General features: G+C 55.8%; 1 protein-coding gene across 1 annotated transcript in view; it reads left to right on the forward strand.

The window, feature by feature from the left end:
• The window catches only part of TBCD (tubulin folding cofactor D), a 137,039-nt gene that overhangs the window by 50,087 nt on the left and 60,054 nt on the right, over positions 1 to 26,898 (forward strand). Inside the window, exon 14 of the mRNA XM_033090598.1 lies at positions 22,822 to 22,978. Within this exon, the coding sequence (XP_032946489.1) occupies positions 22,822 to 22,978 (157 nt within the window). The remainder of the gene's footprint in view (positions 1 to 22,821; positions 22,979 to 26,898) is intronic.

Here is a 26,898-nt window from a genome sequence, read left to right on the forward strand (position 1 = left end):
ATGTGTTTGCTCCCACGTGTTTGCACCCACCGAGCAATTTCCCCGGCAGCGTCACCGTGGGCCCAGCCCAGCGCCACTTCTGTGCTGCACAGAGGCTCCCTGATCAGCTTCCTGAGTGCTGAGGTCCGGGGGCTGGTCACAGACCTCTAGGGTTCCTGGTTAGCATAGAGACTAATGGGCAGTGGTGGGAGAGCAGTGCGTACCTGCCGGCGTAGTAAAGACGCCGTGGGTGCCCTTCCACACGGGCTCCAGCGTGTGAGGGAGCAGCTTCATCTCCCCTGACAGACCGACCACACAGGTCTGCCCTTTACCCCGCGCTGGCCGTCTTTGTCCCTGTCCTGGAGAGAGCGCCCAGGGGGGAGGGAGGCAGGGCAGGAGGGAGGGGGAGGGAGGCAACCCCAGCCGCAGGGACCTGCCAGTGCACGCTGGGACCAGCACCCAGCACGCTGCAGGGCGGGCTGCCGGTGGGACTCGGGCTCTTGCACACCCCTCTGCCCTTTTTCTTTTTTCTTTCTTTTTAAGTAACCGAGACACGATTTTTGAGCCCATTTATCCCCCTCTTCAGTAAACTGCTTGCTATTTAATCGGTGGCTGACGCCCCACTGTTATGTGGTGTAAGTTTGGGGAGGGAGTGGGGGGCCAGTGGTGTGGGCTGGGCTCCTGGCTCAGCACGGGGGGGGGGGGGGGGGGGGGGGGGGGGGGGGGCGGGGGGGGTGGTGTCAGGCCAGATACTGTTGTTCATGTGTGCGTTTGTTTCTTTAAAATTTTTTTTTGTTTGTTTCTTTAAATTTTTAAGACAAGATTTTTTTTGTTGGCTTTACCTTTATGTTGAACTCTTAAAAAAAAGTTTTTAGTTACTTTTGTCTGTATTAGACATCTGTATAATTTAGAGTGAAAAATAGTTTTGTCACAAAGAGCAGCAGATCCCTGCTGTTCCCCTTACCTACTGCTGGGGAACAAGTCACCCCAAAACTCAGAGACGTGACCATCGTCTCATCATGTCTTATGACGCCGTGGGTCTGGAGTTTGGACAGGCCTCTGCTGGGCCTCACTCCGTGGGCGTTGCTGGTGTTGAGTTGCAGGTGCCTGGTCTGGGGGGCTTCGCTCACCTGCCTGTGCTCCGAGGAGACAGCTAGGCCCCTCCCTCTCCAGTTAGTGCCACTTGAGAGGCCTCTCCAGGAGGGTGGTCAGTCTTACTTGGCTCAGGACTCAGAGAGAGCAGAGTCTAAGCTTCCAGTCCTGGAAAGGCAGGCTGAGCGCTGTCACCTTCCCTTGCCCTCTCTGTGAGGGGCTACCCGGTGGCCACTCCACTCCCAGTCTCTACCAGGGGACCACTTGGACTTCTCTTAGCTGAGTGCCTGGCGTTTGGCTCCTTGATTCCAAATAACCTCCCTCTGTTCATCCTTTCCCTCCACTCTGCACTGCTCCCGGTCTGGGTGTTGTCTGTGGCCTTCCCTTTACGGAAAACGGGAGTTCCGCTGGAGCTTCTCCGCTCCTTGCCTGTCTGCCTGTCTCCCTGGGGTCTTCTCCCTCTTCCCCATATGGGGTAGGGAGGCCCTGCATCCCAGATCCCGCATCTCATCTGGACTGATCCTTCCTTTTGTTTGCAGCTCATGCCTGTTGTGGGCACCGAGAAAGAGTGTCACAGAGGTGCATGATTGAAAGTGACCTGGCTGACACTGGCTAGTAGGGCACCTCGGCCAGAAGTCATTCCCCTGCAGGGTTTGACATCTGGCGTTTGGTGTTACGGGTCAAAAGCTTGACGCCGTTCCAATTCCTGGTTCTTGGCCCAACACTTTCACACGGACCATGTCAAAGACATACATGTAGCTGCAGCACACGTGGTGGCACGCGGCCCTCCTGGTCGGCCCTCTCTCTGCAGCGCTGTTGTTTCACTGGACACCCTTTCTGCCCGGGTCGGTGCTGAGCGTGGGCTGCTGGGCATTTGACTCTGCGTCCCGCTGTAAGGCATGTGGTCCCATGGATGGAGCGGGGGGTGGAGGCGGGACGGAGAACTCCTTATCCTTGGGGAGCAGTGCTCTCCTGGGCCCTCTGGGGGCTTCACAAGCCTGTCAGCCTTGGGGTGGGACTCCAGGCCCTGCCCTCCTGAGGCCACCTACTAGGCCTGGAGCCCGTCTCCCTGGACCAGGTCACCGCTTTCTTCAGGTGCCCCAGGCTGTCACCCTGGCCCAGCCGTGTGTGCTGGGAGGTTCCTGCCATGAGCCCAGCAAGGGGCTGGCTGACGCCTGGCGCCTTCCGTGAATGGGCGAAGCGCGTGCACGAGGCGGTCTGGGTCCTCCTCGCCTGTCCCACATGTGTGGGGGACACGCGCAGGGTGGCCGACTTTCTCAGGCGTGCACTTGATTTCTCATTTTAGGAAATTCCTGAGGTTACCAGATGGTTGACTAATGGAGAGAAGTGAAGGCAGAGGTGGCCACCTTAGATTGGCCAGACTGTGCGAGCGAGTTTGGTCACGTGCCCTTGGTGGGCCCTGGTTTTCCTCTGACGAGGGGGTGCAGGATTCCTCTGTACCTCGAGGTCTGAGCACTTGAATTTTAATTTGCTTATTATTCTGGTAATGCCACTAGGAGAATTTTAGTGGAACTGGAGCTGCTTTATTTGGGATGCTGGGAGGGGAACACACGGGCCCTTCATGACCCCCCCACAGTGTCTGCTGGGCGGTGCCCTTCGCTTGGGAGCAGGAGCCACCGCTGCAGCCCTGCACCCAGAGCGAGGTGGCAGGTTCTGGGCAGGTGGCCTGTGGCCCAGGGAGCGTGCAGAGCGGAGCAGAGGGTGACGGGGGCCCTGGTTTCCCAGGTCCCCGCGGCCTTCCCCTCCCAGTGCCTTGAGGTCTGAGTGGGAACTGACTCAGGCCCCCAAGGATCCCCAGCTCCCTCCCTCCTGCTGGTCCCGGGTTCCCTGCTCCTCTGTTCCCAGGAGCAGGTCAACGGCTCTGTTCTCCGCTTTGCGGAACCTCTACTAAGAGGTGCTCCCCACGCGGAGATCTCGGGTACGTTCACGACCGCGTACGGAAGTCGTTAAGTTCAATTGAATAAGGACAACTGAAGAAACTAACCCAGAGATTTTTTTCTCTTCTTCTTTTTTCCTTCATGCTGCAAATGACATCGGTGAAAAACATAACAGTAAAAGATAGACACGAGCAGACAAAAGATGGTGAGGGCCAGTTCTTGGGACTTGTCTGGCTCCACGTCAGGCTCGTCCTCCCGGGCTTCCGCCATGGCTCCTGGCTGCTTTTCCACCCATGGCGTCCCATCCTTGGTGTGCTGGCTCCAGTTTGTTCCTGAGCCCGGTCCCCAAGGCCACAGTTTCTCTCTGGCTGAGTGCAGAGACCACGAAGTTCCCTCCACAGCAGTGAATCATTCTTATCCCCCAGACATTTGTTTTGGTTCTTTTTCAGTCTTCCCTGTCCTTCCCTTAGTTCTATTCCTCCTCCTGTGTCTTTACAATCTGAGGCCTGGTTGTGATGATGTCTGTCATCTCAAGTTCCTGGGCTCTGACGCTCTTGTTGCATCTGCGAATTCTCCCTCCTGTGCTTTTCTCGTGTAATTTAAGGGATTCGTGGGGCTCTTCAGGCAGGTGGGAGGGTCACTCACACCTGTGATGTGTCCTGCAGCGTGGCTTTGTGACGCCTCTCCAGGACACTCGGGGGACAGCCTACTGCAGGGGTGTGCATGGCCACGCTGGGGGCTCCGAGTTCTCATGGGGACCCCCTTTCCTTCACAGCCGCAGGAGGAATGAGCCCCCTTTGTGGCAGCTACACCAATCCTTTCTTTTACCAGGAAACCCTGATAAAAGATGGGTGGCCCCGGAGTTGTATGGGGTCTCGGTGGGCCACAGCCACTTGTCCCGAGTCAGCCTGAGGGCTGCTGGTTCCCAGCTACTCTGGGGCGGTGGCCATAGAATCTCCATGGAGCACCAGACACTGTTCTGAGCACTTAGGTAAATTTCGGGTCCTCACGCTCGCCCTGGGTGCCTGAGCTTCCTGAGAAGGGAAGGGGAGAGTCCCGCTGGGCACACAGCCCATCGCCCCTTCGTCTCTGCCCCATGACGCTCAGGCGGCTTCCAGGATGCCATGCGGCTTGCTGAGCTGAGCTGAGCTGGGCCTGGAGCTGGGGCCTGTCCTGCCAGCTCCGCAAGGGAACAGATGCACGTGGACTGGTCACTCGGCCCCTGGGCCATGGCTGCTCTCATCCCTGCACAGCTCTGTGTGTGGCTTGGCGGTTCCCCTGACTGACAGGTGCCCAAATTACACTCAGGGCTGTAACAAGCAGAAATCAGTGGGGATGCAGAGAGAAATGGACAGTCGGTATCCTCCTGAGAGCACAAAACATCTCAGTTACTGACAGGTCACTTAGGAGATGGGGGTACATGGTTTGGGCAACAGAAAGAACAGGCTTCATTTCATGGGTTTGTTCAGAACGCTGCAGCCAGCATGCGGGAAGGACCCATTCCCACGCACGGGGGTCCATATGCTGGGCCTTTGAACAAGCCTCCGGACATTTCAGAGAATCACCAGTGTCCAGATAGCATTCTCTGACCAGAGAGCAGTGATATGAAAAGTCAGATACGTAATGGTACAAGTAAGATGTAAGGTTTTAGTTTGAAAATGTGGATTTCTAAATAACACACGAATCAAAGAAGAGATCCTAGTAGAAATTTTACAATACAAATTTAAAGATGGAAATGATAGTGACAAAATTGTGACACATCTGAACTTCTGAGAGGGAACTAGCAGTGAGCTCGAAGGGAGATTTAAAACCTTCAGCAGGAGCTGTGAAACTGGGGCCCTTGGGCCCAGTCTGGCTTTGGCCTGTTTTTGTACAGCCTTGGAGCCAAGAATGGCTTCTCCTTTTTAAACATTGGGAAATAAAAAAAAGAGGAGGAAGAGTTCTACCTGTGGCCTGCAGAGCCTGAAATTCTGGGCTCTGGCCCTTGGCAGAGTCATCTGACCCCGCCCAGCGAGTTGGAGCGTGAAGGAGGGAAGCTCAAGCTGCAGGACGGGGTCCCGTCAGAACCAGCAAGAGAGGAGAGCAGCCACAGGGACATTTTTTGAAAAGGCCAGTGAATGAAAGGGGCAGACTTCTGGCTCACTGGTGGGAAACGAGAGGAGGCATACCCGTGTCCTCCGTCTACACGCGAGCTAGTACCGGCGCCGTGGAGCCTGGAAATGACATTCAGAATATCTTTTGCTAATTAATGTGGTAGGTCAGACAAAACAGACATTCCTAGGAAAACACTGGTTGAAACTGAGCCCAGTGCAGTAGAGAGGTACTTTACCTGTGCTTCAGTCCCTCGTTTATAAGTTGGGGTAACAACTACCTGCCTGTGGGGCTTTGAAAGAGGAGTTCTGCTGAGCTAGGACTTACAGTCCATCCCGCTCGTCCATTTAAAGGGTGCAGGCAGTGCTTTTAGCTCAGCTGTGCAGCCGTGAGCACAGTCCATTCTGGAACATTGCATTACCCCCCAGATGCTCCATAACCCTTAGCCATCACCCTGAAAGTCCTGTCCTTTAGCCCTGCACAACCACGGATCCTTCCTGTCTCGGGGGGTTTTCGCTGCCCCGGTTTTCCTCATGCAAAGTGTCAGACAGTGTGTCCGTCTTGTGTCCTCGTGGCGCAGCCCTTGCCCGTGTTTCATCTCTTTGTAGCTGAGGGGTCTTCTGTCGTGCGGCGTACTCGTTTGCTAGGCTGTCACTCGGAGACCCAGGCCGCGTGGTTTGAACAGCCAAGTTTTCTCTCAGCTGGAGGCTGGACGGCCGCGATCAAGGTGTTGGCAGGCTGCTTCTCGGAAGCCTCTCCGTGGCGTGTAGACGGCCGCCGCCTCCCTGTGTCCCCACTGGGCTGTCCCTTGTGTGTCCGTGTCCTCGTCTTCTGCTCTTACAAGGACGCAGTCCGATTGGATTATTGTGGCCTCATTTACCCTAATTATCTCTTACAGACCCCTCTCTGACTACAGTCACTTAGCGGGGTGCTGGAGGTTAGGACCACAGCATATAAATTTGGGGGACACAGTTCAGCTCCTAGCATCGGGAAAGACCCCATCGCATTTAGCCACGAGTCAGCGGATAGTCCCTGGGGTGGTTCCCTTCTGGCGGTGTGGGCAGCGTTGCCGTGAGAATCTGTGTGCACACTTCTGTGGGCGTGAGCTTGCATTTCTCTCGCTGCAGACCTGGAGTGAGACATGGGGCTGCTTGGAAGATTCGAGACGTGGACACACATCACGAGCTCAGGACAGTGTTGGGCATGTCGTGACTTCTGAGCTGGTGGGGCGGTGACAAGGCCGTTCACATCCGTTGTAGCCTGAGGTTCACGTAGCCGCCTGCCGCGGCCGTCTTGGTCAGCGTTTCCTCCGTGTGTCTGCATCTACCTTTTCTTTTTTACCTACTTATATTTTACACCCATCAAATCCCACTTGTTTTCTGGCTGGTGAGTTTAGTCTCTGGTGCTGATGCCTGGATCTGGGTTTACTGTCTTACTCTTGTGTGGCTTTTCCTTTTTGTTACGAAGTGTATTGTTCTTGCTTTTTAGAAATGGTGGTTTCTCTCACCGTCCCACCCATCCCATCCCATCTCCCTGTTGGCTTAGAAATGACGTACTGTTGGTCTTGTTCACGATGATCTTTACACTTGTATCACCAACACTCAGTTAGTTTCTTAACCCACCTTCCAAACACCATGGGTGTCCCGGTGCTGATCACGGCTCTCCCCAGCGACGCACTCGTAATGCTCAAGGTTTTTGTTCTTTTTGTTGAACACCAGACGTTATTTTAAAGACAGTGACTGTTCATATGTTTCTACAGGAGTACGCAGACTTTCTTTTGTCACTGTTCACTTTCCCCTTCTCATACTTCATCTCTGGGATAATTTTACTTTTGGTTTTTTGGAATCTCCTTCAATAAAGGTGTGTGAGTACCAGCGATGTCCGAATTTGTCTGAAGTCCCTGAAACCGCATCCTTGGAGATGATTTTGTTAGCAGGCCTTGCAGGACGAGCCCTTCCCCTGCCTCCCGTCGTCCGCAGCCGCGGGGCATCAGGTGGGCAGCTGCTTGCGTCCGGCTGCTGCCGGGTTCCTCTGTTTGGTGCTTTGCAGTTCACCGTGATGTGCGTGGCTGTAGACTTCTTTTTATTTGGTTTGCTTTATGTGCCTTTGTTTTCTGCTGCTGACTTCCATCTTTCATTACTTCTGGAAAAACTGTGGTTCCTCTCCCATCCTCTTGCCGTTCCATTCTACTCAGTCATTAAATTCTTGGGAATTTTCTTTTTGCTTCTTTCTTCTTCTCGGGGGCTCTGATGAGGCCTTGGCAACCTCATTCTGGGTCCTCTTCTTTCTCCTTCGTATTTCCTGACTCCTCTCTGGGCTGCATTATCAGTGGTTCCTTCAGGTCTTTTGTTTCCCCAGGTTCCCTGACTGACTGGGTCTCATGTCCGTGAAAGCCAGGCATCACGTGTTCAGTCCCACTATTACGTGTCATGGACATTAGACTTACGTGCAGTGCAGCATGGACACTGCGTGTGTCCAGGGGCCTGGTCATCACTGATAGTGCCTTATTTGTAGCTCACTTTTCCTTTCACCTTTTATTAAACACGTCATGTTGTTTCATAAAGCTAGTATCTGAAAGGCCCAATGTCTAAGCTCCTTTTGGTTTAAATCAGGTGACATTTTTTTTTTGCTGACACTGCTGGCCAGGCCACACCGTGTGTGGACACCCCTGCCGTCCTGTGTCCTGACCTGCACGGCACTGACACCTGCCTCGGGACCTGCCCTGGGCTTTCTTCCTCGTCCCACTCAGGTTCTGGGTTCCCACGCCAGGCGGCCCCTCGGCGTGGGCCCGTCACCCCGTATGGGCCCGTCACCACCTCGGCGTGAGCCCTACCCCCACCCCCTAGGCTCTGCCCTTCCCTGGTGTACCTGACGCTACGGGAAGGAAAGCAAAGGTGTTTGCTCTTAAAACCATGTCTTACTGAGTCATTGTTTTAATTTGGGTTAAAATTCTCATCATGAAATTGGCACTAACCATTTCTGAGTGAACAGTTCCGTGGCACTCAGTATGTTCGGTGTCACACCACTGTCACTTGTGTCTAGTTCTCAGGCTTCTCACCCGCCTGCGGAAAATCTTGGCGCCCGTTCCCACTCACCCCGTGTCCCTCCCCAGCCTCTGACACCCACACCTCTCTGTGCGGTGTTTATGGGAACTTCACGTGAAGGGGGTCACCTAGGCCTTTCTGTGTCTGGCCTGTTTGCCAGCATCACGTCTGTGGTGGAGGCGTGTCAGGACTCCCCTCCTCCTCAGCACGGAACAACACCCCACGTGCGCACGGACCGCTTTTCATTGTCATTCACCACTTGATGGGCCTTTTGGGCTCTGTGAATACAGCTGTGGGGACATCCCAGCAACCTTTTGTCCGAACATCGGGGTGCATCTCTGGGAGAGAGCTGCTGGGTCGTACGTCCACTCTGTGTCCCGACTCGAGGACCCGCCACACTGTCACTGCTGGCGGCTACGCCAGTTCACCGCCCGCCAGCCGTGCACACGCCCAGCTCTCACATCCTCGCCAACACTTATTATTTCCGTGGTTTTGATTGTAACTGACCTGGTGGGTGTCTCATGATGGCTTTAATTCGCATTCCCTGCTGACTAATAAAGCTGAGCCCATGTCCATGTTTATTGGCCGTCTGCACATGTCTGTAGAAGTGTCTATGCAGGTCCTGTGCCCATTTTAAAATTGGATGGTTTGTCTTTTTGTGTTGTGAGATTTCTTTGTAGATTCTGGGTTCTAAACCCTTACCAGATACATGACTTGCAAATATTTTCTCCCGTTCTGTGGGTTGCCTTTTTATTTTCCTGATAGTATCTTTGTATTGTGTCATTTTTAGTGATTCTGTCTTTTTAGTGTTTTTTTTAAAATGTGTGTAGATTTTGGGGGGATGTGTGTGTGTGTTTACACACATGGGTTTTCAAAGGGAGTCTAATTCTTCTGCTTTCAAATATTTGATGCTTTAATTAGAATTGAGATTCTTTATGAAAGAATTCATAGTAGACTGAAAACGTGTACAGCATGTCAATGTGACACATGTTTGGAATTTATACTTGTAGGACATGTGATGGGAGCCATGTAAAACCCTGTATCACATGGTTTTATCTGTGTTATTTTTAAGAGCTGCAATTCATAGTTTAGGTGAAAGCCAAGATAGTGGCAGTTAGGAACATGAAGTGACACAGTTGCATGTGTGTGTGATATACAGTGTGACCGTTGCATGTGTGTGAGTTGTGTACAGTGTGACACAGTTGCATGTGTATGTGTGTTAGTTGTATACAGTATGACAGTTGCGTGTGTGTGTCGTGTACAGTGTGACAGTGGCATGTGTGTTAGTTGTACACAGTGTGACAGTGGCATGTGTGTGTTAGTTGTATACAGTGTGACAGTGGCATGTGTGTGTTAGTTGTATACAGTGTGACAGTGGCATGTGTGTGTTAGTTGTAAATAGTGTGCTCAGAAAGTAAGGTGTCCATAAAATTCATGACTTTAGACACATTGATAACAATTGTGCTATTTCAGTGGAAAACATGTCTGTGAATCTCTCAGTGAGAAGTCTTGCTTCTTGGGGAAAACTTGACCTTCTCCTGATTTTGCTGCTGTCACTTTTGCCAGCAGCTGGCCCACCAGGTGGGTGTAGGATGCACGGCAGGGCGTTTGTAGGTGCGGCGGCCGGGGAATCCCATTGTACTTGAATTTCAGGTTTGCTTGTGAAAGTGTGTGACACTGCCCTGAGGACCGACTGTCTGCTTGGCTGGGTGGGCCATGTGGACGCAGGACACGGCTAGGGCTGGTTTCTAACGTGCCCAGGTGAGATCACCGTGCTTCCCTGTGAGTTTCCATCCTCTGGCCCGTCTGGGTGGAGCCGACCCCCACGCACTTGCTGTGAGCAGAGCTGCTGCCTCAGCAGCCCCAGGTCCGGGCGGGTGGGCGGCTCAGTGTGCAGCTGACCCCTGGCCACTGTGTGGCGGGGCCATCCTACCTCGGCCTCCGTGGACCTGTGGGAAGCCCCGTGCCCGCCCTTGCGAGCTGTGGGTGCCAGAAGTCACTCAAGGAGCACCGTTCTTGGCTTCTAGGGAAGTGACCCCAGCAGCCACGCCACTGACCAGAGGCAGAGGCTCTGATCTTTCCCTGTGGGCGAGGCCTGTGAGGGTTGTGGAAACCGCCGTGTGGTTGGGGCTGGGAGCAGCCAAGCATGGGCCCTGAAGTGGGCACAGGAACGGACGTGATGAGAATCGCACCACCGTGTCTTCACGGGGCTGCAGGGGCTGGTTCAGGGGCTAGAGTGGGATGAAGTGAGGGCCGTAGGTGTGGAGACTTGCCGTTTCCTGGACCAAGGGGGATGCCAAGCCCGAGGGTGAGGCCACGGGGTGGGGGAGGGGCCGGCAGTGGCTGAGGCTTGACCGCCAGGCGCTGTGGCTGTGGGAGACTCAGTCTGTGATCGGAAGACCACTGTCCACACTCACCTGCCCCAACTGTCCTTGGCCCGTGTCCGCAGTGACCTGGGAGGGATTCCTAAGCGGATGGGGAGACTGGAAAAGGACACTCTGATAACTTGGTTAAAGACAGTGGCAGGTGTGTCATTATCCAAACACTGGGGGCCTGTTGTCTGCACATTCGTGCTGCTCCCTCCTGCTGGCGGCCTGACCTTGGGCAGCGTCCTCTCGAGCTTCGTGCTTTTTGGGGACCAGGCCCTCAGACCCATGAGGCGGGGTCTGAATGGGACCCTCCTCTGGCCTCACCACTTCTCACACTGTGCTGGAGGCACTCTTGGGGCCAGTGGAGCAACCAGGAATCCAAGGCTGTGAGTCAGTGGCAGGACTGGTCCCTGACTTCCTGGTTAAGCCTTTAATTCCCCTGAACGCTTGTTTTTGCTTCTTTCAAGTTGTACTTGGGCCACACTGTCATCAGCTGTGGGCGTTTCATACGCCGGCCGCCCAGCACTGAGCCGGGCGGACTGTGTGCTCATCACAGTCATCCCCCCACCTCCGGTGGCCCGTGGCAAGGGACGGGGTGGACAGGTGGTAGTCCCTGCGTGGTTTACTAGTCGGGGCAGCTGAGAGGGTGAGAGTGAGAGACAGAGAGCAAGAGAGAGCGAGGGAGAACAGGAGAGAGAGAGAGAGGGCTGTATTATCTCACTGAAAAGGAGGGCTCTCTAGAGATCACAAGAGCATTTAATTTGCAAAGGACGAGTACCTTGAACCAACACTGGTGTTGGCTCAGGCAGGGCTGGCCCTGCTGGGAGGCCAGCACGCCATGTGACAGCTGAGAGCCAGGACGTGCGCTGGCTTTGATGGCACTAGGAAGTGCTAGAACAGTCCCTGTCTGCTGCTGCGGGCAGGGCCTCTGTGGGCACCGGCTTCTCCTTCGCGGGTTTCTGGTTGCCTCCTACTGGGGTTCACATTTCATCCTCAGTGACCTTGCTTTGTTGCCGTGTTCACGCATTCTGGGGGTATTGTGAAAGCATGTCCCTTTGTCCCATGTTGTGGAGTGTGTGTCGGTCCCCAAGTCCCTGGGCTCTGACATGCATGGTGGGTGTGTCCTTCAATCTGGGAACCTGGACGAGGTGTGGGTGACATCAGTGGGACGGATAAACTCACAGAGGGATTTCGTGCTTGGATTTTCACATGTGACAGCTTCCCCAGGTACCACTGGCGTCCCCTCGTTTGAATTTCATAAACCATGGTTCTGCAAGGATAGTGGCTGTTCGGTGGCATTGCTACAGGCGCCGTGCTGTGCCTTGCCACCCGCTGCTGATGAGGTGACAGCTGCTCCCGCACAGCCCTGACTCAGCGGGATGTGTGTGCTGCGGGTCCCGTGGGTGCTGGGCAGCGCAGGGCCAGCCCTCTGATCCCTGGTCCCTGTGGAGATAGGATGTGGGGCTGCCTGCTCCTTCCTTCTGTACGCTGGTCGCAGGCACAGCTGTCACCTCCTTAGTGTACCTGAAGCCAGAGAAGAGACTTACAAGGAGTGGAATGTATAGGTTTTCAATACTGACAAAATGTAAAAGGGCGTATGTGTGTTACATTGTCTATTCGAGGATTATCCCTGAGCGAACACCTTACTTTAGTAGAAGAGTTTTTGCGGCTGAGATTTAGATCAGTTCCCTGACGACCTATGGGCCCAGTTTAAAGGCAGTTGGTTCACACGGGGGCAGAGAAATCCGTCGCTTCGGAGCTTTAGCCCCAGACCTGGGTCCCTCCTCATGGGCGGCGCAGTGGCCCCTCCTTCTCACGAGGCAGAGGCTGGCGTGACGTGGTGTGTGTCCAGGGGGACGCGGGCTGGGACTGTCTGGTGGAGGCTCTTCCTGCTTCTCGGGCTGGGGGAGGGACTCACTCACTTTTTGTGGCCTTGTTTGCGGGCTTTAATGTGGTAACTGGGAGACGGTCCTTGTGATTCAGTCTTGCTTTCTCCATGTGGCCTCCCTGGAGCCCAGAGGCTGGCGGTGAGAGACAGACCATGGACACGTCTGTCCTTGCCCTCCTGTAGCGTCCACTAAGTGTCCAGCACTCGCCTGTTTTCAGACCCAAGCTTGGTTGTGTTTATGTTTGGCGGCGACAGCTGGGCGAGGGAGGGAGAGATTTGTCCTCCAAAGGTTCAGACTGTCGGCGGCATACGTGACGTTTGGAGAAGCTGCAGCGTCACATGTTAAGTGTGTTCTGAGGGGGCACAGAGGTGCCTCTCCATTTCCTTCAGTTACTGGAAACCTGCAGGAAGATTGCACTTGAGGGAAACGTGAGGGCACCAGCTCCAAGAGGAGTGGCTTACGCATTTGTAAAAAGTCGCAAAGGGAGTGTGTTCTTGGGGAAAGAACGAGAAAAAAATGCTTTTTCACTCAAAGCAGTGCGTGCTGGACAGTGTGTGGCCTCTGTGAGTGGGCAGCTCCTCTGGGGGCTCAGGAGGGCCCCAACCCCTAAGTCCGTGCACGTCACACGGTCAGGACGCTTCCCTAAGAAGCAGCACGCAGTCCCCGGTCCCAGGCCCTGTCCTGAGAGCAGGATGGATGAGGCTGTGGGAAAGGGCGTGGGTGAGGACGGGCCAGGAGGGACAGCGGGCTCCCGGTGCCAGACAGGCCTGATGGTCAGCGACAGCACAGCCCGTGAACGGCAGCAGCGTCAGGACGAACCCCGGGGATGGGCCATCGTGTGTGGCTTCCCGTCACTGATTCCAAACGTGCTCAGTGAAGCTGTCTTCCCGGGGGCCCCTCGGCGGCCTCTGTCCCACGGGGGGTGCAGGAGGTCAGCTGTCGTGGGCTCTGCAGGTCTCTGAAGGGGTTCTCTGATGACCACACCCCCAGTGCCCACCTTCCCTGGGGAAGCTGGGGGGCCCACCTTCCACCTTGTCACCTCTACTGGCATCAGGTTGTCGATTTTAGTGTTTACTCCTTTGTGACTTGTTCCCCTCCCCGTCTATGTTTCACGGAGCAGCTTTTCAATGGAACATGGCTACACCTCGCCTTATGACGCGCTGCAGACACGCATGTCCATCAGTGTCCAGGCTGACACCCCGCCCCCCAGCAAACACACGAGGACTCGCTGAAGGCTCGCATGGTGACATATTTTAGCGCTGAAGTGTTTTTACACGAAGGGACGCACTCTTCCCTCAGACACACGCTCCTGCACGTGCAGGGGCCTGCAGCACAGTGTACACGCAACTGCCCTCTGCACCGGGAACCAAAACACGCGTGTGCCTCGCTCACTGTGCTGTTGGCTTCGTCGTGGTGACCAGGAACCTGGGCTCCCCGTAAACATAGTCAGTGTTGGAAAGAAGCCCCCGCCACCTGCCCCGCTGCCGGTCCTGCCTCAGGTGTCAGCCCGTTTGGACCACGGTGGCTGGTGGACCCGCGGTGGTGCCTCCAGCGGTGAGGAGCGGCCACCTGCTGTCCCAGGGGACCCTTCACTGGCAGCTCAGCCTGGCCTGGTGGCCTGAACAGTGGGAAAGTGCAAAACATATTAGTACGTGATTTAGTGGCTTTCTTAATGGTCGTGAAAATCGTGTCTTCGTGTTGGGACATTTTGGATGGTGACGTGAAGAAGCTAAGTCAGCACTGTTTGTGTCTCGTCACGAGGGGCCGTGAGCCTGAGTGTGGGTCTCTTAGCGTGGTGCCCGCAGGGCCCGCCACGCAGTCCTGAGTGTGGGGAGTCTGGGCTGCCCCTCTGTTCCTCAGTTTCCCACTGTACCCGGATTGGGTGGGGTGCTGGCTGCCTCCACCCAGTGTCAGAGCTGGGCTACTGAGCAGCGTGGCATCGTGCTGGAATCCTCTCCTATTAGATATTGAATGTGAATTGCGGTTTGATCATCCGGCCCCAGGGCGGGCATTTGTTCTGCCGTGACAAGCCAGTTCTCAGTGGTGTAGGCTCTCGACAACTTGGGGGCACCCTCCAGGAGGCCAGGACCCAGTGTCCAGTGGGGGCGGGGTGCACGGCGGCCGCCCGACCGCACAGCTGCCCTTGCCACGTGGTCGCCTTCTCCCCGCGCCAGCGCCTGCCGGCACCGTCTCGGGGACGAGCACCCAGCAGTCCCCTGCCCGCAGCCCTGTGGACGGGACACACAGGGCACAGCCACCGCCCGCTGCATCGACACGCGCGTCCGGGGTGGTGGTTGAAAGTCTGCCCGGGACCCTCAGAGCCAGGTCCCTCGTCCTTGTTTTCAACTCCTGCGTCTTTCCAGCTTTGCCACTTGTTTCATCTTTGGTCAGTGTTTACAGCTTTCGAGTGTGGGCTCTTCACGTGTACCCGCTGTCACATCTGTCTCCGTCGTGTTGCTCTCACCGTGTTTGTCGTTCGCTTTCCAGCTTCCTGGTGCCGACGTCCTGAAGTGGGAACAGTGTTTACAGCATCATCTGGTAGTCGGTTCCTTTGGATTTCTTCCATCCCTTAGACGTTCGCTCCCCATCCTGAACAGACAAATACCTGCCTGTTTCCCTTTGCCATTTTATGGTCTCATTTTAAAAACGTTGTGAGATCTGTATGCCTTTGGGTTTCTCTGGTGACTTGTGTTCATTTGCGAGTCCTGAGTGTGTCGTGTGTGTCTGGCACACACTTGTGGAGCAGCCCTTGGCCAATGAGGTGAGGGGACCTGTGACGAGCGTGACGCTCTCAGGGGCCGTGTGTGGGGTGAGCGCAGGCAGGTGGTGAGCCCCGAGCTCCAGAGAGGGACGCCGCCCTCCGCCAGCCCCGTGTCCTAGAGCCTCGCGCGTGCCAGCTGGTGCCCCGGCCCTGTTCTCGCCATGTGGCTCTGTCATGGCCGTGCTGCAAGCCCCGCTCTGCCGCCCGCTCGGTGAGAAGTGCGGGGATTTGGCCGGACTGACCCTTTCTTGTTTCAGCCGCTCCCTGGCTGCCTGTCCTTGCCGCCGGCCCCCGCCCTCCCGCCGGAATCTGTGCGGAGCGGCACCTCAGCCTTTGTGCGGGAAGGTCTGCGGTGTCCTTGAGCACGACGTCTCCTTGGGAGTTTTATACTGTTCTTCACAGAGTTTCTAGGTACTTCTTCTGAAGCGTAGGGATCTCACATGTAGTTTCACTGTTGCCGCAAGGAGGATGTTTTTATGACATTTTCCACATAGACACTGCTGTCCTGTGGCCTAGGCACTTGTGGCTGTGTGTGTCCTGGTGTCCTGGTGCCTCCCTGAGCTCACTGGGGACGTCACCACCACACCTGCCGTGCCTCCCGCCCCCATGAGAGCCCTACCCACCCCATGCCCGTAATGGCCTGCGTGTTCTTCGTTTTGCTGAGCTTGTCCGTTCAGCAGTGTCACGTAAGTGGGGTTACGTGGTATGCCTCAGTTTGAGATTGGCTTTTGCCGTCAGCATAATTTCCTTGAGATTTGTCCAGGTTGATCGCCCAGCATGTGTCACTAGTTTGCTGCTGGGTGGTGGTCTGTGGTGTGGTGTGGCCGCTGTGCTTAAACAGTACACACAGGACCTTCGGCTGCTGTGACTACAGCTGCGGAGAGCATTTGTGTACGAGTTCCTGTGTGGAAATAAGTCCTCATTTCTTTGGGACAAATGCCGAAGAGTGCAGCCGCTGTGTCAGAGTAAGTCAGTTTTTTGCAGTTTATTTTTAAGGGGACAGATTAAGACACATGCAGAGCGTTGAGAGAGAAAATACTTTGTTTCAGTGTTTTCAGATAAGTTATTTTGAAAGATTACCAACATTACGCCCGCTTTCTTGAGGAATGACTCTGTGGGCAGTTTGGGTGGTTTGGGGACAGACGTTCCCCCTTTGGCAGTATAGACCTGGCCGGCAGTGTCCTGGAGAGCTCACAGGCAGCCCTGGCGCCCCCCAAATCCTTATTACCTGTCACGTAGATCTAATCTGAATCTCCAGCTGATTGGGACAGTAAGTCGATTTGTGTTATTTCACTGACTTGTGTTCTTGTCATGTTTCCAGCTCTCCCTGTGGGTCAGGCTCTGCTCCGCTCTGGGGTGGGGGTGGCGTAAGGCCCTCTATATCGAGGGCTCGGGCCTGGGCAGACGGGACAGCGTGCTCCTGTCCTCAACCCCCCGGCTTACGTTTGGCGTCGTCTCAGAAGGTCCCGTCCCAGGTGAGAATGGGGGCTCCTGTCCTGTAGCAGGACCTTCCTTCTCCGGGATCCCTGGTGTCTTGTGAGCGGTCCTTTCGCCAATGTGGCTGAAGTGCGTCTTGGCCATGGCGATACCCACTGAGCACGGACCACGTGCCTCACATGTGCTGGGATCCCACGTGATTGTCGGGCACCTGGTGAGGGAGGCTCCGTCCTGGCCTCGTGACTCCTGGGCCTTGCGGGCCGTGCTGGGCGGGTGTTGTCGCAGGGAGGGGTTCCTGGCCCAGCGTTGTGCCGTGGCACTGCCACTGTGGTCGGCGAGAGTGGTGCTGGGGGAGGGGGGGCAGCGGACGCACCCAGTAGCACGGGGTGACACTGAGGCCTCTGCGTGACGCACTGGGGCAGCGGCCGGGCCAGGGGTCCTCACCCTCCCGGGAGCCAGCACACAAGGCTGCCTTCCCCTGTGCAGAGCTTGGGCACGGCTGCAGGCTGACCACTGCTGCCCGCACGCCAGTGCAGGACCTTTGGGACAGCTTTTCAGAAACGTCCTGTGGGAACTGAAAACCAAAACGTCTGTGGGATCAGTTGTTCTGTCCATCGTTTCCTCTTGTCCCCCAGCAATTTCAACCTTGGGTGTTTTTTTTTTCTGAGCAAGTTGGACTGCATTTTGAGGAAGGTAGGCTGGCCATTTGTACTGGAGGCCAAAACAGAAGTTCTCTGGTGATGGGCACACCCGTTCCTCGGAGACCAGTGCTTTCCCGGGCTCAGAGTCTGGGCCAGCAGGCCTTTGGCTCTGAGTGTGGCCACACTTGCAGCCCTGTCATGTGGTGAGGCGGCTCAGTGCACCCTGGGAGAGTCACCCTGTGCAGTCTCGGAGATGTGGTCTCCACGCATCCTGGGAGACACCGTCCGCGTGGAGTCTGGGAGACGTGCCCAGTGCAGCAAATGCCTTAACGATGAATTTGTTATCCAAAGACATAACTTTGTGCTGGCTGTGTGATGACTTTTTAGGGACAAGTCGTTTGTACGCCTGCAGAGAATACCTGGGTTCCTCCTGTCCCCTGGGGTGCATGCTCTAAGCCCTGCAGTGGGGACTGGGGCACTCTGAGGGTTAAGTCGTTTCTCTCACCTGGAGGCTGCTTTGTCCTTAGGCGATTGGCGTAGACAAATGACATGCTGTCTGGAGAGAAGGGTATTTAAATTACATTGCTGGACTCTGGGTTGCCAAAAGGAAGCCCTCTGGGGAATCGTATATACTTGACATGCAGTGTGTAATTGGAACCATGAGAAAGGTTTTTGTTCAGAGCTATTGAAGAGTTTCCTTATTTTAAACCTGTTGAATCTGGAAAGAGTTGTTTTTGAATTTTTTTCTCCAATAATGACTTTTTATAAAAGTTTAGGGCGTAGACTGTTTCTGCCCCATAAGCCACCTCCTCCCTCCCACAGCTTTGGTCGATCAAGTGCCTGGCATGGCCACTCAGCGTCTGTCTCTTGTCCTCTGGGTCCCTGGGTGTCAGAGCTGGAAGCCCAGGGTGTCCTCTTACACAGAAGAGTCTGGAGAAGGCCTGAGGGCTCAGATGCAGCCAGCACTGCCGAGGAGTAGCAGAGGCAGGCCCCACCCCATCCTTCCACCCCCAGGTCACAGCTCCCACTATCATCTTGGGGTGGATTGCAGCCGATAGGCTCATTTTCTCATTCTCCTGTTAAAGAAATCAGTCATCTCACTTTCTCCTCCTGCGCTGTTTTACTTTCTGCAAATCCAGTTCACTGTCGCACTCTGGGGGCTGCTCACTTTCTCTCTGTTGGAGCCTGTCTAACACTGTGGCCTTTGGGGTTTGCTGGCAGTCACTTCTTCCCCTGTACTGGAGTGTCAGCACTGAGAGTTGTTGCAGGTGTTCTGGAGGGACCCTCAGAGGTCCCTGAGCAGGAGGTTGACAGGATAAGGATGTTGAAGGCTGTGCCGGGGACGCGGGTGGGCAGGCGGGTGGCAGGGAGGCCTGAGGCCGGGCGGGCTTGGGTCTCTGTCCCTCTGACCCAGCCGTGCAGCAGGACACAGATCCAGCACCTTCATGCTGTCAGCAGGCCGGGCATCCACCCGAGGACGCAGCACGTGGGCATGTGCGGGTGCCAGGGACAGTCAGGAGGCACAGCCGCACCCCCACTCATCTGTCTCTCTCATGGGGGAGCGCAGGTGCCGGCGTACAGCTCCCAACCCCCTTACAACTGACCTTTTCCAGCCTTGACACAGAGAATGGTCCAGGTGGACGTCTGGTTGGACCTACGAGGCTGTCCATTTTCCCAAAAATAAACGCCAGTTAAGCCGTGTGAAGGCCTCTGTGTGCTGAGCCAGTTGCCCGATAGTGACACACCAGTCAGCAGTTTTTGTCCTTTCCTCACGACTCAGCGGCCTTTCTGGCCAAAAATGATGCTTCAGGAAACTGGGAACAGACACTGGGCTCCCGACCAGGGGTCAGGCTCCCCCAGCAGCTCAGGGATCTCTGGGATGAGCAAGTCTGGGGTGGGGGCCATGTCCACATGGAGGTGGGCTCCTCCCAGGTGGCACCGAGCGTTTCTGAGTGGAGTCAGTGTCTGCCTGAAGCAGACGGCGAGATGCTGACCGCTGCCATTCATAGTTGTCTGTTTAGAAATTGATTTTGTCCAGTGGAGCGATAAATTGGGACTCAGCAGGCAGCATGCAGATTTCCCTCAGGCTACAGAATTGCTGACTGGTGTCTCCCAGAACTGCCTGCCCGGCTGTGCTGAGGGACGGTCTGCGGGGATGCGTGTGGCCCTGACATGCGTTTACATGACGCCCTTCTCCTAGGGGTGCCACAGCCCATTAGTTTTGACATCGGTTGGGCCGCGAGTGGGCTGTGCTGTTAGCACAGAAGGAGAGTGTGGACAGTACCAGAACGCTGGGAGGAAGTCCAGGTAAACGAGGATTTTTCCAGGTAAAGCAACCGAAGGCCAACACGAAGCATTACAGATTTGGGATCGTTCAAGTAGCGATAGTAACTGAAACCCACTAACTCAGTGAGCTTCCTGCGCCTGCGGCAGCTGTGGCACTGCCCTCCTGCCGGACCCCACCAGTCTGGCTCGTGAGCGTGAGCGGCTCACAGGGCCTGCTGGGTGTTCCTCAGGAGACCATCCGAGCGTGGTGTGCAGACTGATGGAGGCCGACCCACCTCGTCAGCTTCTGTCGCTTGCGCTCAGCAAAGGTCTCCCGGTGCCCCGAGGGTGTGACACTAGGTGGAGAAGGTTCCGGGTTGTTGTGCAGGTGCAAGAGGCAGCACGCACCTGGCTGTGGCCCTGGGGGGGCCTCATGAGAGGGGGACGAGGGAGCCAGCTCGTGCAGCTTGCTGTGCTGGGAAGTGAGTCGTTGGGCAGCCTGGAGGCTGAGCGCTGGTCCACAATGACGGAGGGCCCAGCGGGAGAAACTGGGTGAGGAATGACGGGTCCTCGTGAGGTGTGGCCGCTGTGGGTGGACACAGAGCCAGGATGAGCGGCCCTGGGACGAACCCCACACCCTGAGCTGTGCTCCAGACGATGGCGTGGCCTCCGGCTGAGGTGGGATGTCGGGACGGGCTCCGTGTCAGACGCTGGGGAATTTGAGGGGCCTCTGGCATGTCCCAAGGGGGTGCCTGCTGTTGCCGGGCTGAGGAACTGAGGACATGGAAGCGGGTGGCTCTGTGTTAGGTCCTCAGCACCCAGCTGAGGGGAGGCCAGCTCCAGGCCCCGGAACCCTCAGTGTCCCGGGGCGGCCGCCTGGACGTCCTGTCGCTGTCAGGCCTTTAGAGCAGGGTCCTGTGAGGAAGCGGGCCTCGCTCCTGCCTGACACGTGTCAGTGACAACGTGGCCTGGGAACTTTGTATTTCGGGGCATGTTTACTTTACAGAATTGTAAGTAGACTTGTGTGAACAGTTTATAACTTAAAAATAATTACTGTATGTGTGTAAAATAAATTGTACAGACTCAAATCTTCTTTTTGTTGCCATTTATATAGAATCAAATATCCTTAGATACAAAAAGGCAGAAGGGAAATTTGTATGAATGTTCATAGTTCTACAGTTGTTTCTCGTGGTGTTCTAGGTCCATTTTCCTGGAAGGTCATTGCTGTGATGACAGTTCCATGAGCAAATAATCGCTACGTTGCTTTTTCTGACGTCCCTCCCTGGAGTGTCTTCTCTCACTGTCTGCAGGTCTCAGTGGCAGTGTCGCTCGAGCTGCACAGAGGGTGTGTGTGTGGAGCCTGGGCGCCGGCCGGCACAGACATGCACGAGAGGGGCGGCTGGGCGTCCTGCCTGCCGTTGGCTACGTGGTGCTTCTTGGGACCCCTTGCCTCTTGCCACTGGCTTAGAGCTGCTTTCTTCGTTTTCTTTGTTCGGTGGTGGGTCTCCTTCACTGTCTCGTGCTGGTCGACCTTCACGTACGTGAGACTCGCTCGCCTGGCGTATGTGGGAAGCCCCGGCCCTAGGGTGGATGCCACGCATTCCACTCGTACCCTGAAATCCCTCATCCTGTCAGCACCGTGTGGCCTGGGGTGTGACGCTGGGGAACACCGGAGGCTGGCCGTGTGCTCCGGTGGAAGGACTCGCTCTCTGAGACCTCCCTCGGCTGACCGTCCGAAGGGCCGTGGACCGTGTCCTTCCTGCCATGGTCTGACACGCGGCCTCACGGTCAGAGGTGGAGCCGCAGAGGCAGGCGGCTCCTGAGCAGCAGCGCCTGGACGTGTGGTCACCCATCTCGCGAGAGCAGGAGTTCACTCTTCTCACTTTCCACGCTTTCTAAGCACTGGAACGAGCCGCCCACTGCGTCACGGCGGCATCGCTGTGTGTTGGGGTCCATCAGCTGGGATTTGCTGAAAATTCTAATCAGTGTGACTTCTTAAAAATTTAACGTTCTGTCTTTGAATTTCAAATTAAATTTTTTTGTTTTTTTAATACATTTTATTGGGGAACATTGGGGGACAGTGTGCTTCTCCAGGGCCCATCAGCTCCAAGTCCAGTTGCCGTTTTCAATCTTTAGTTGCAGGGGGCACAGCCCCCCAATCCACTGCAGGAATTGAACCGGCAACATTGTTGTTGAGACCTCGTGCTCTAACCAACCGAGCCATCTGGCCACACCTAAAAGTTTTCTTAAGCTTTTTTCTATTATAATTACTTTAAGAAGCTTTAAATATTGTTTGGTTCATTTATAAAATCAAATTCTCTTATACCGTTAAAATCCTATGCATGAATGTAATATGTTTTATTTTTAAGTAATTTACATGTCTGTAATTACCAAATCTTCCCAAGTAGTTGAAATACACGAATCTGATCAATTTAACGTAAAACAGTAAGATTTTAGCTCCTTTAAACATTCTAGTACTCTCACCATGTCTTAAAATTCTTTTTATATAAGAAATCACTTATGTAATATTAGATTACTCAAACATTTTCAAATGGAACCTGGATAACCTGTTATGTATTTCAAATTACCATAAACATTTGATATTTTAGATAATTAAACATACAGAAGAGCCAAAAAAATTATACACATTTTAAATAAGGAAAAAACTGGATGAAAATTGTAACCCTCAATACACACCAGTAACAACAGATGAGCACAAGTCACGTGGACACACTTCTCTGCCCCCGTGTACAGGTCACCCCTAAAGTGCAGAAGTGACCACAGGCTTGACTCGCTTCACCACTTGCTTTCTCAGTTCTAAGCTCCCCAGGAGCCTGGCACCCTCCGAGCACAGCTGAGATGCCTGTGTATCTGGGTGCTCCCCGCCGGCTCATTCCTCAGCGGCCTGCTTTGGGCCAGATTTGGAAGCAGTCCATCTGTCACGGTCCCCTGGCCAACAAGACCTCAGGGGCTGCTGTCCCCAGTGATGTTGCTGGTCGCCCTGTAGCCCCTTCCTCACTGCCTGGTGGGGTCTGCGCTCCAGCGTCTCAGGTGGGCAGCGTCCCTCCAGTAGCCTGGCAGGCGTTTGCGTGCCGATTTGTAGGGACTTTCATTTCTTGGTGTACGTTTTAGAAAATGTTTGCCTGTGGTTGGAGCCGGGGGACTTGTGTTTCCCTCCACATGTTTCCTTTCTGACAAGGCCCTCAGTTCTCCAGGAGGACCGAGCTGGATGTGTACGGGCAGCCCACCGCGTGGTGCTGGGGTGCCAAGCGTCGTGTCACGACCGCAGAACTGTTTCTTTAGAAGCACACCTGCCACCACAGCCTGTCCTCACAGTCTGTCCTCTTCTCCCTAGTGGTGGCCGTGATCCTCAAGGCGCTGACCTACGAGGAGAAGCGGGGCGCCTGCAGCGTGGGCACCAATGTCAGAGACGCCGCCTGCTATGTGTGCTGGGCCTTCGCACGAGCTTACGAGCCGCAGGAGCTGCAGCCCTTCGTGGCCGGTATTTCCAGGTAAAGCTGTCGGTGTCCTTCCTGGCTGCACTGTACCCGCCCCCGTCGTCCCTCGTCCCTTTCCCTTGTCTGTCCGTCGCACCCTCCTGAGCGTGTGTGAGGCGCTGGCTGCACGGCACGTTCCCATGGTGGTGTTAGACGTAGGTGCTTGGACGCTACTGAAATCGTTCGAAAGGTGCCTGTGAAACGCAGCAGCTCGGGGGCAGAGGTCTTCGCGGGTCAGCAGCTCAGACCAGTGTTTAGGGGCAATGCTCTAGAGGCTGTGGCGGCCTGCAGGGACCAGATCCTTAGACGGAGAGCGGCGCCTTGGGTGGTGTGGAGACACAGGCGAGGAGCCCGTGAGGTCCTGGGGGGGTTGTGCCCCCACGCTTGTGTTTTACCAAGAGATGCATTTTGGAAACAGCTGTCATGGCCTCCACCTCCACCGAGAATGCAAAGGGGAAGCCTACGGGCGAGGGCTGGGTTCTGTCCAGTGTAACTTTCTAGTGTTTATGCGCGAGCTCTCGAATATTCACTGGCGACTTCATCAACACCTCTGACACTTCAGCATAGCTTGGTGAGGAGGAAAGAGACGTTCGCTGTGGTGTCCTGTGACCCCAACTGTGCCGCAGTGAGAGACCCGGCTCCTGAGTGCACAGCAGGGCTCCTTTCCTGCGGGGTCTCAGTGTGTGCGTCCAGCTGAGCCCCCGAAGGTGTCTGGGTGCCTGTGCCATCGGGCCCCACTTTTAAGATATTTTTTTTTTGGGGGGGAGCAATGCAAAACATGTGTCTCTAGTAGAGGGAATTTTTAAGTTAATTTTTGTACTCTGATTTCTTAGTCTGTTTTTGGACTGAACTAAGTTCCTTTGATTTGAAGAAGGTTGGTGTGTATTTCTTGTTGTTTGTCAAGTAGCCAGAGGAGGAGGAACGCTGAGCTGGGTGCAGCGTCTGCGTCAGTCGGTGCAACTCGCTTACCTGACGACTTTTACTAGGAAACCAGATTTCAGAGTTCTGCTCAGCTCATGGAGGCTACCGTCCACAGCTCTGTGGAAGATGTCACCTGAGATCTGTGCGTGACACCGCAGCTCTGCCCCGAGGCTCTGGCTCCCCTCCCTCTGGCCCTGGTGTGCCCTCAAGCGCCAGCGGGTGAGCAGGCCCCTGCTGCTCCCCAGTGTGGGCTCAGACGTCCGGGCGCTGGAGCGGCCGCTCGCACGGCTGTTGCATCTCGCCATTTCTAGGGTTGGAATGGGGTCCTCAGGCCTGCTCGCTGCCCAGGAAGTGCCTCTGGCCTCCATCTCTCAATCTTGACTTCTATCAAAGCACAGCCTACAGAACAGCCTAAGGATTCTGATAAAGTTCAAGAAGCTAAAGTGCTTCCAGGAATTCGTACAGATGTCTGGTCTCCTAGTCTCGTCCACCCTTCGGGGGAGGGCAGTGGTCTCATGCAGATGTGGCCCTGGATAAGGGCTGGCTGTGACCAGGAGGCCAGGCTGCCTGCGCCTGTGTCCCTCCCTCGCTGCTCCCGAGTCAGGAATTCAGGGGAGGGCCAAGCGCCTGGTGCCCCTGAGGCTGTGCTCCCCTCTGTCCCCCGCTCTGTGGGCACGGCTGTCTTCTGCTTTCTTTTCAACTGTGTGGAAGCTACTTCTGGAACTAGAAAACGAACGCAAAACAAGGGTTTTCCTTACTGCTTCCTTCAGCATCGCAGGACGGCACAACGCCTCTCAGCTGCTCCTGTCTCCCTCAGTGAGCAGTGCTGTGGGTGGGGGGCATGTGGCCGTTCCTGCCACACGGCGGTGACGCGAGGGGCCACGCAGGACACTTGCCCTGAGTCGGGCAGCTGGGGGCGCGGAGTCGACATGGCCCAGCTGTGGGTTTCGGTACCAGCTGCCTCTGCTGGAGGCTGACGTGCGGCAGGGGACTCTGGCCCTGGCGTGGCCGTTCCCATTTCTACGTGAATGAGTCCGATGCCTTCCCTGGTCAGTTGAACGTTTGTCGGAGCTGTAATGTCTGGGGGGCCCTCCCTGGGCCTGAGTCTCTGGAGAAGAGGAGCAGGGCCCGGCTGAGGAGTTGGGGTGGTCCGGGCAGGAAGGCCGGCACAGAGGGCGCTGGCCACCACTCACCCTGCCCCCACGTCGGGCGAAAGCTGTTGCTTGCGCCAGAGTCACGAGGCCCCGTCCTGACTGGGAGGGAAGCGATGCAGGCGGAAGGCCCCAAGCCCTGACGCCACGCGGCGCCCGTGGGACAGAGAAGGGCGGCTCCGGCCAGGGCGCTGGGCTTTGGGGAGGGAGGCTCTTCCTGCCACAGCTCGCACCTTCTGCTTCTGCAGCTCGAGAACTTGCCGTCACAGCACTGGTCTCGGTAGTGATTTGATGAAGTGCAACACCGGTCTGTGAGAACTGGAGGGTGCTGAGCGCGGCGTGGCTGTCAGAGGCCACAGCCACTCAGTCCTGTGGGTTCCGGGCGCGGGCGGGCGGGTCACGCCTGGTCCAGGCCTGGACGGGGACCCGACGAGCCGCACGGGGCCAGATGGGTGTGCACGTGCGTGAAGGGGACTTGAGCTTTCACGGAGGCTGAAGGGCTCGGGCTGTCTTACTCCAGGTCACCCTCCATTGTTCAGAAAGGGAACAACACGTGGGGGCCTACTGGGCTCTGAGGGGTCCTGGCCACGTGCCGAGCTTTCTGGAGCACGGCTGTGGCAGGACGGGCTTTGAAGGGCCCAGCGACGGCTCCTTGTGGGCCACGTGGGCGGCCAGGCCGTGTCACAATGAAAGTGGCCGCAGACCTGCTTGCAGCTGAGGGCGGAGCCAAGCCCATCCCCTGAGGGGTCCCCTGAGGGGGTCCTGTGGGTCCTGGAGGGTCCTGCCCGTGCGTCTGGACCCTGATGGCAGGGTGTGGAGCGGGGTTCCTTCAGAACACTCCCCTTTCCGAGCTGGGAGTCATTGTAAGACCCTCACTAACCACAAGGGACCCGAGAACATTCCCTGTGGTGGTGGCCAGCGTCCTCTGCAAAAACGCACGTGGCTGTACGGGGCCCTTTGATCTCAGGGGAGGCATGCCCGTGGCTTCCTGGGCATGCCCGGGGACGGCTGATGAGCTTACACAGCAACTCTCACACGGAAACCTCTGCTGGGGGTGGAGAGAGGGGCTTTCGAATTTCTCCTAATTAACACAGGAGTTACCGGCCTCTGGCAGTTTCTGCTTGGAAAGGCCCCTCTCGTGCCCTTTCCCTGTGCCCTTCCTGGGATGGGACCAACCAGTGCCCTTTGGAGCCGTGCCCGGCCGGGTTTCAGTCCAGTTTGGCAGGTTTTGGGGGAACCTGTGCTGCAGCCCTTCCCGGTCCATCTTGACTGCAGGCATCCAGGGTGGGCGGGTGGGCGGGCGGGCTGGAAGGTGAGTCATGGTGCCCGGTGAGCCTCCGGCCCCAGGAGTATCGGTCGGGGTGTGTCCTTCAAGACGTGCCTCCTTTGGTTTCTAATAAGTGACCACATTTTAATTGTTAGCTTTTAAGCCATTAATCCTGGCATATGATAAGATCTTGATATCGTTATACTTTCACAAACTCTTCAGTGGGTCCTGCAAGTGTACGCAGTTGAGATCAAAATGTAGTTCTGTCAGTGAAATAGAAACACCTGGTAAGAAGGAGCAGTGAGGAGGAGGCAGGGCTGGGCTCCGCCAGCGCCCACGCGGAGTGAGAGGTCAGGCGGGGCCTCCAATGTGCGGGCGCTGGCAGGCTCAGCTGCCCGCTTTCCCTGCGGGAGCTGGAGGGCTGTCCGAATGGGCACTGACCCTGGTTCATAAATATCACAGAGGAAGTTTTTAGGCAAATGCAGTCGTGTTGTGAAAACCTGTATTTCCTAAGCATTCTACACAGATTAAGAGATGGAACAGATTTTTGTGGAAAGGCAAACAGGGCTTCCTGAAAAGCTAAGTGGATTTCAGGA

The sequence above is a fragment of the Rhinolophus ferrumequinum genome, chromosome 21, assembly GCF_004115265.2.
Source record: "Rhinolophus ferrumequinum isolate MPI-CBG mRhiFer1 chromosome 21, mRhiFer1_v1.p, whole genome shotgun sequence".
Lineage (NCBI taxonomy): Eukaryota > Metazoa > Chordata > Mammalia > Chiroptera > Rhinolophidae > Rhinolophus > Rhinolophus ferrumequinum.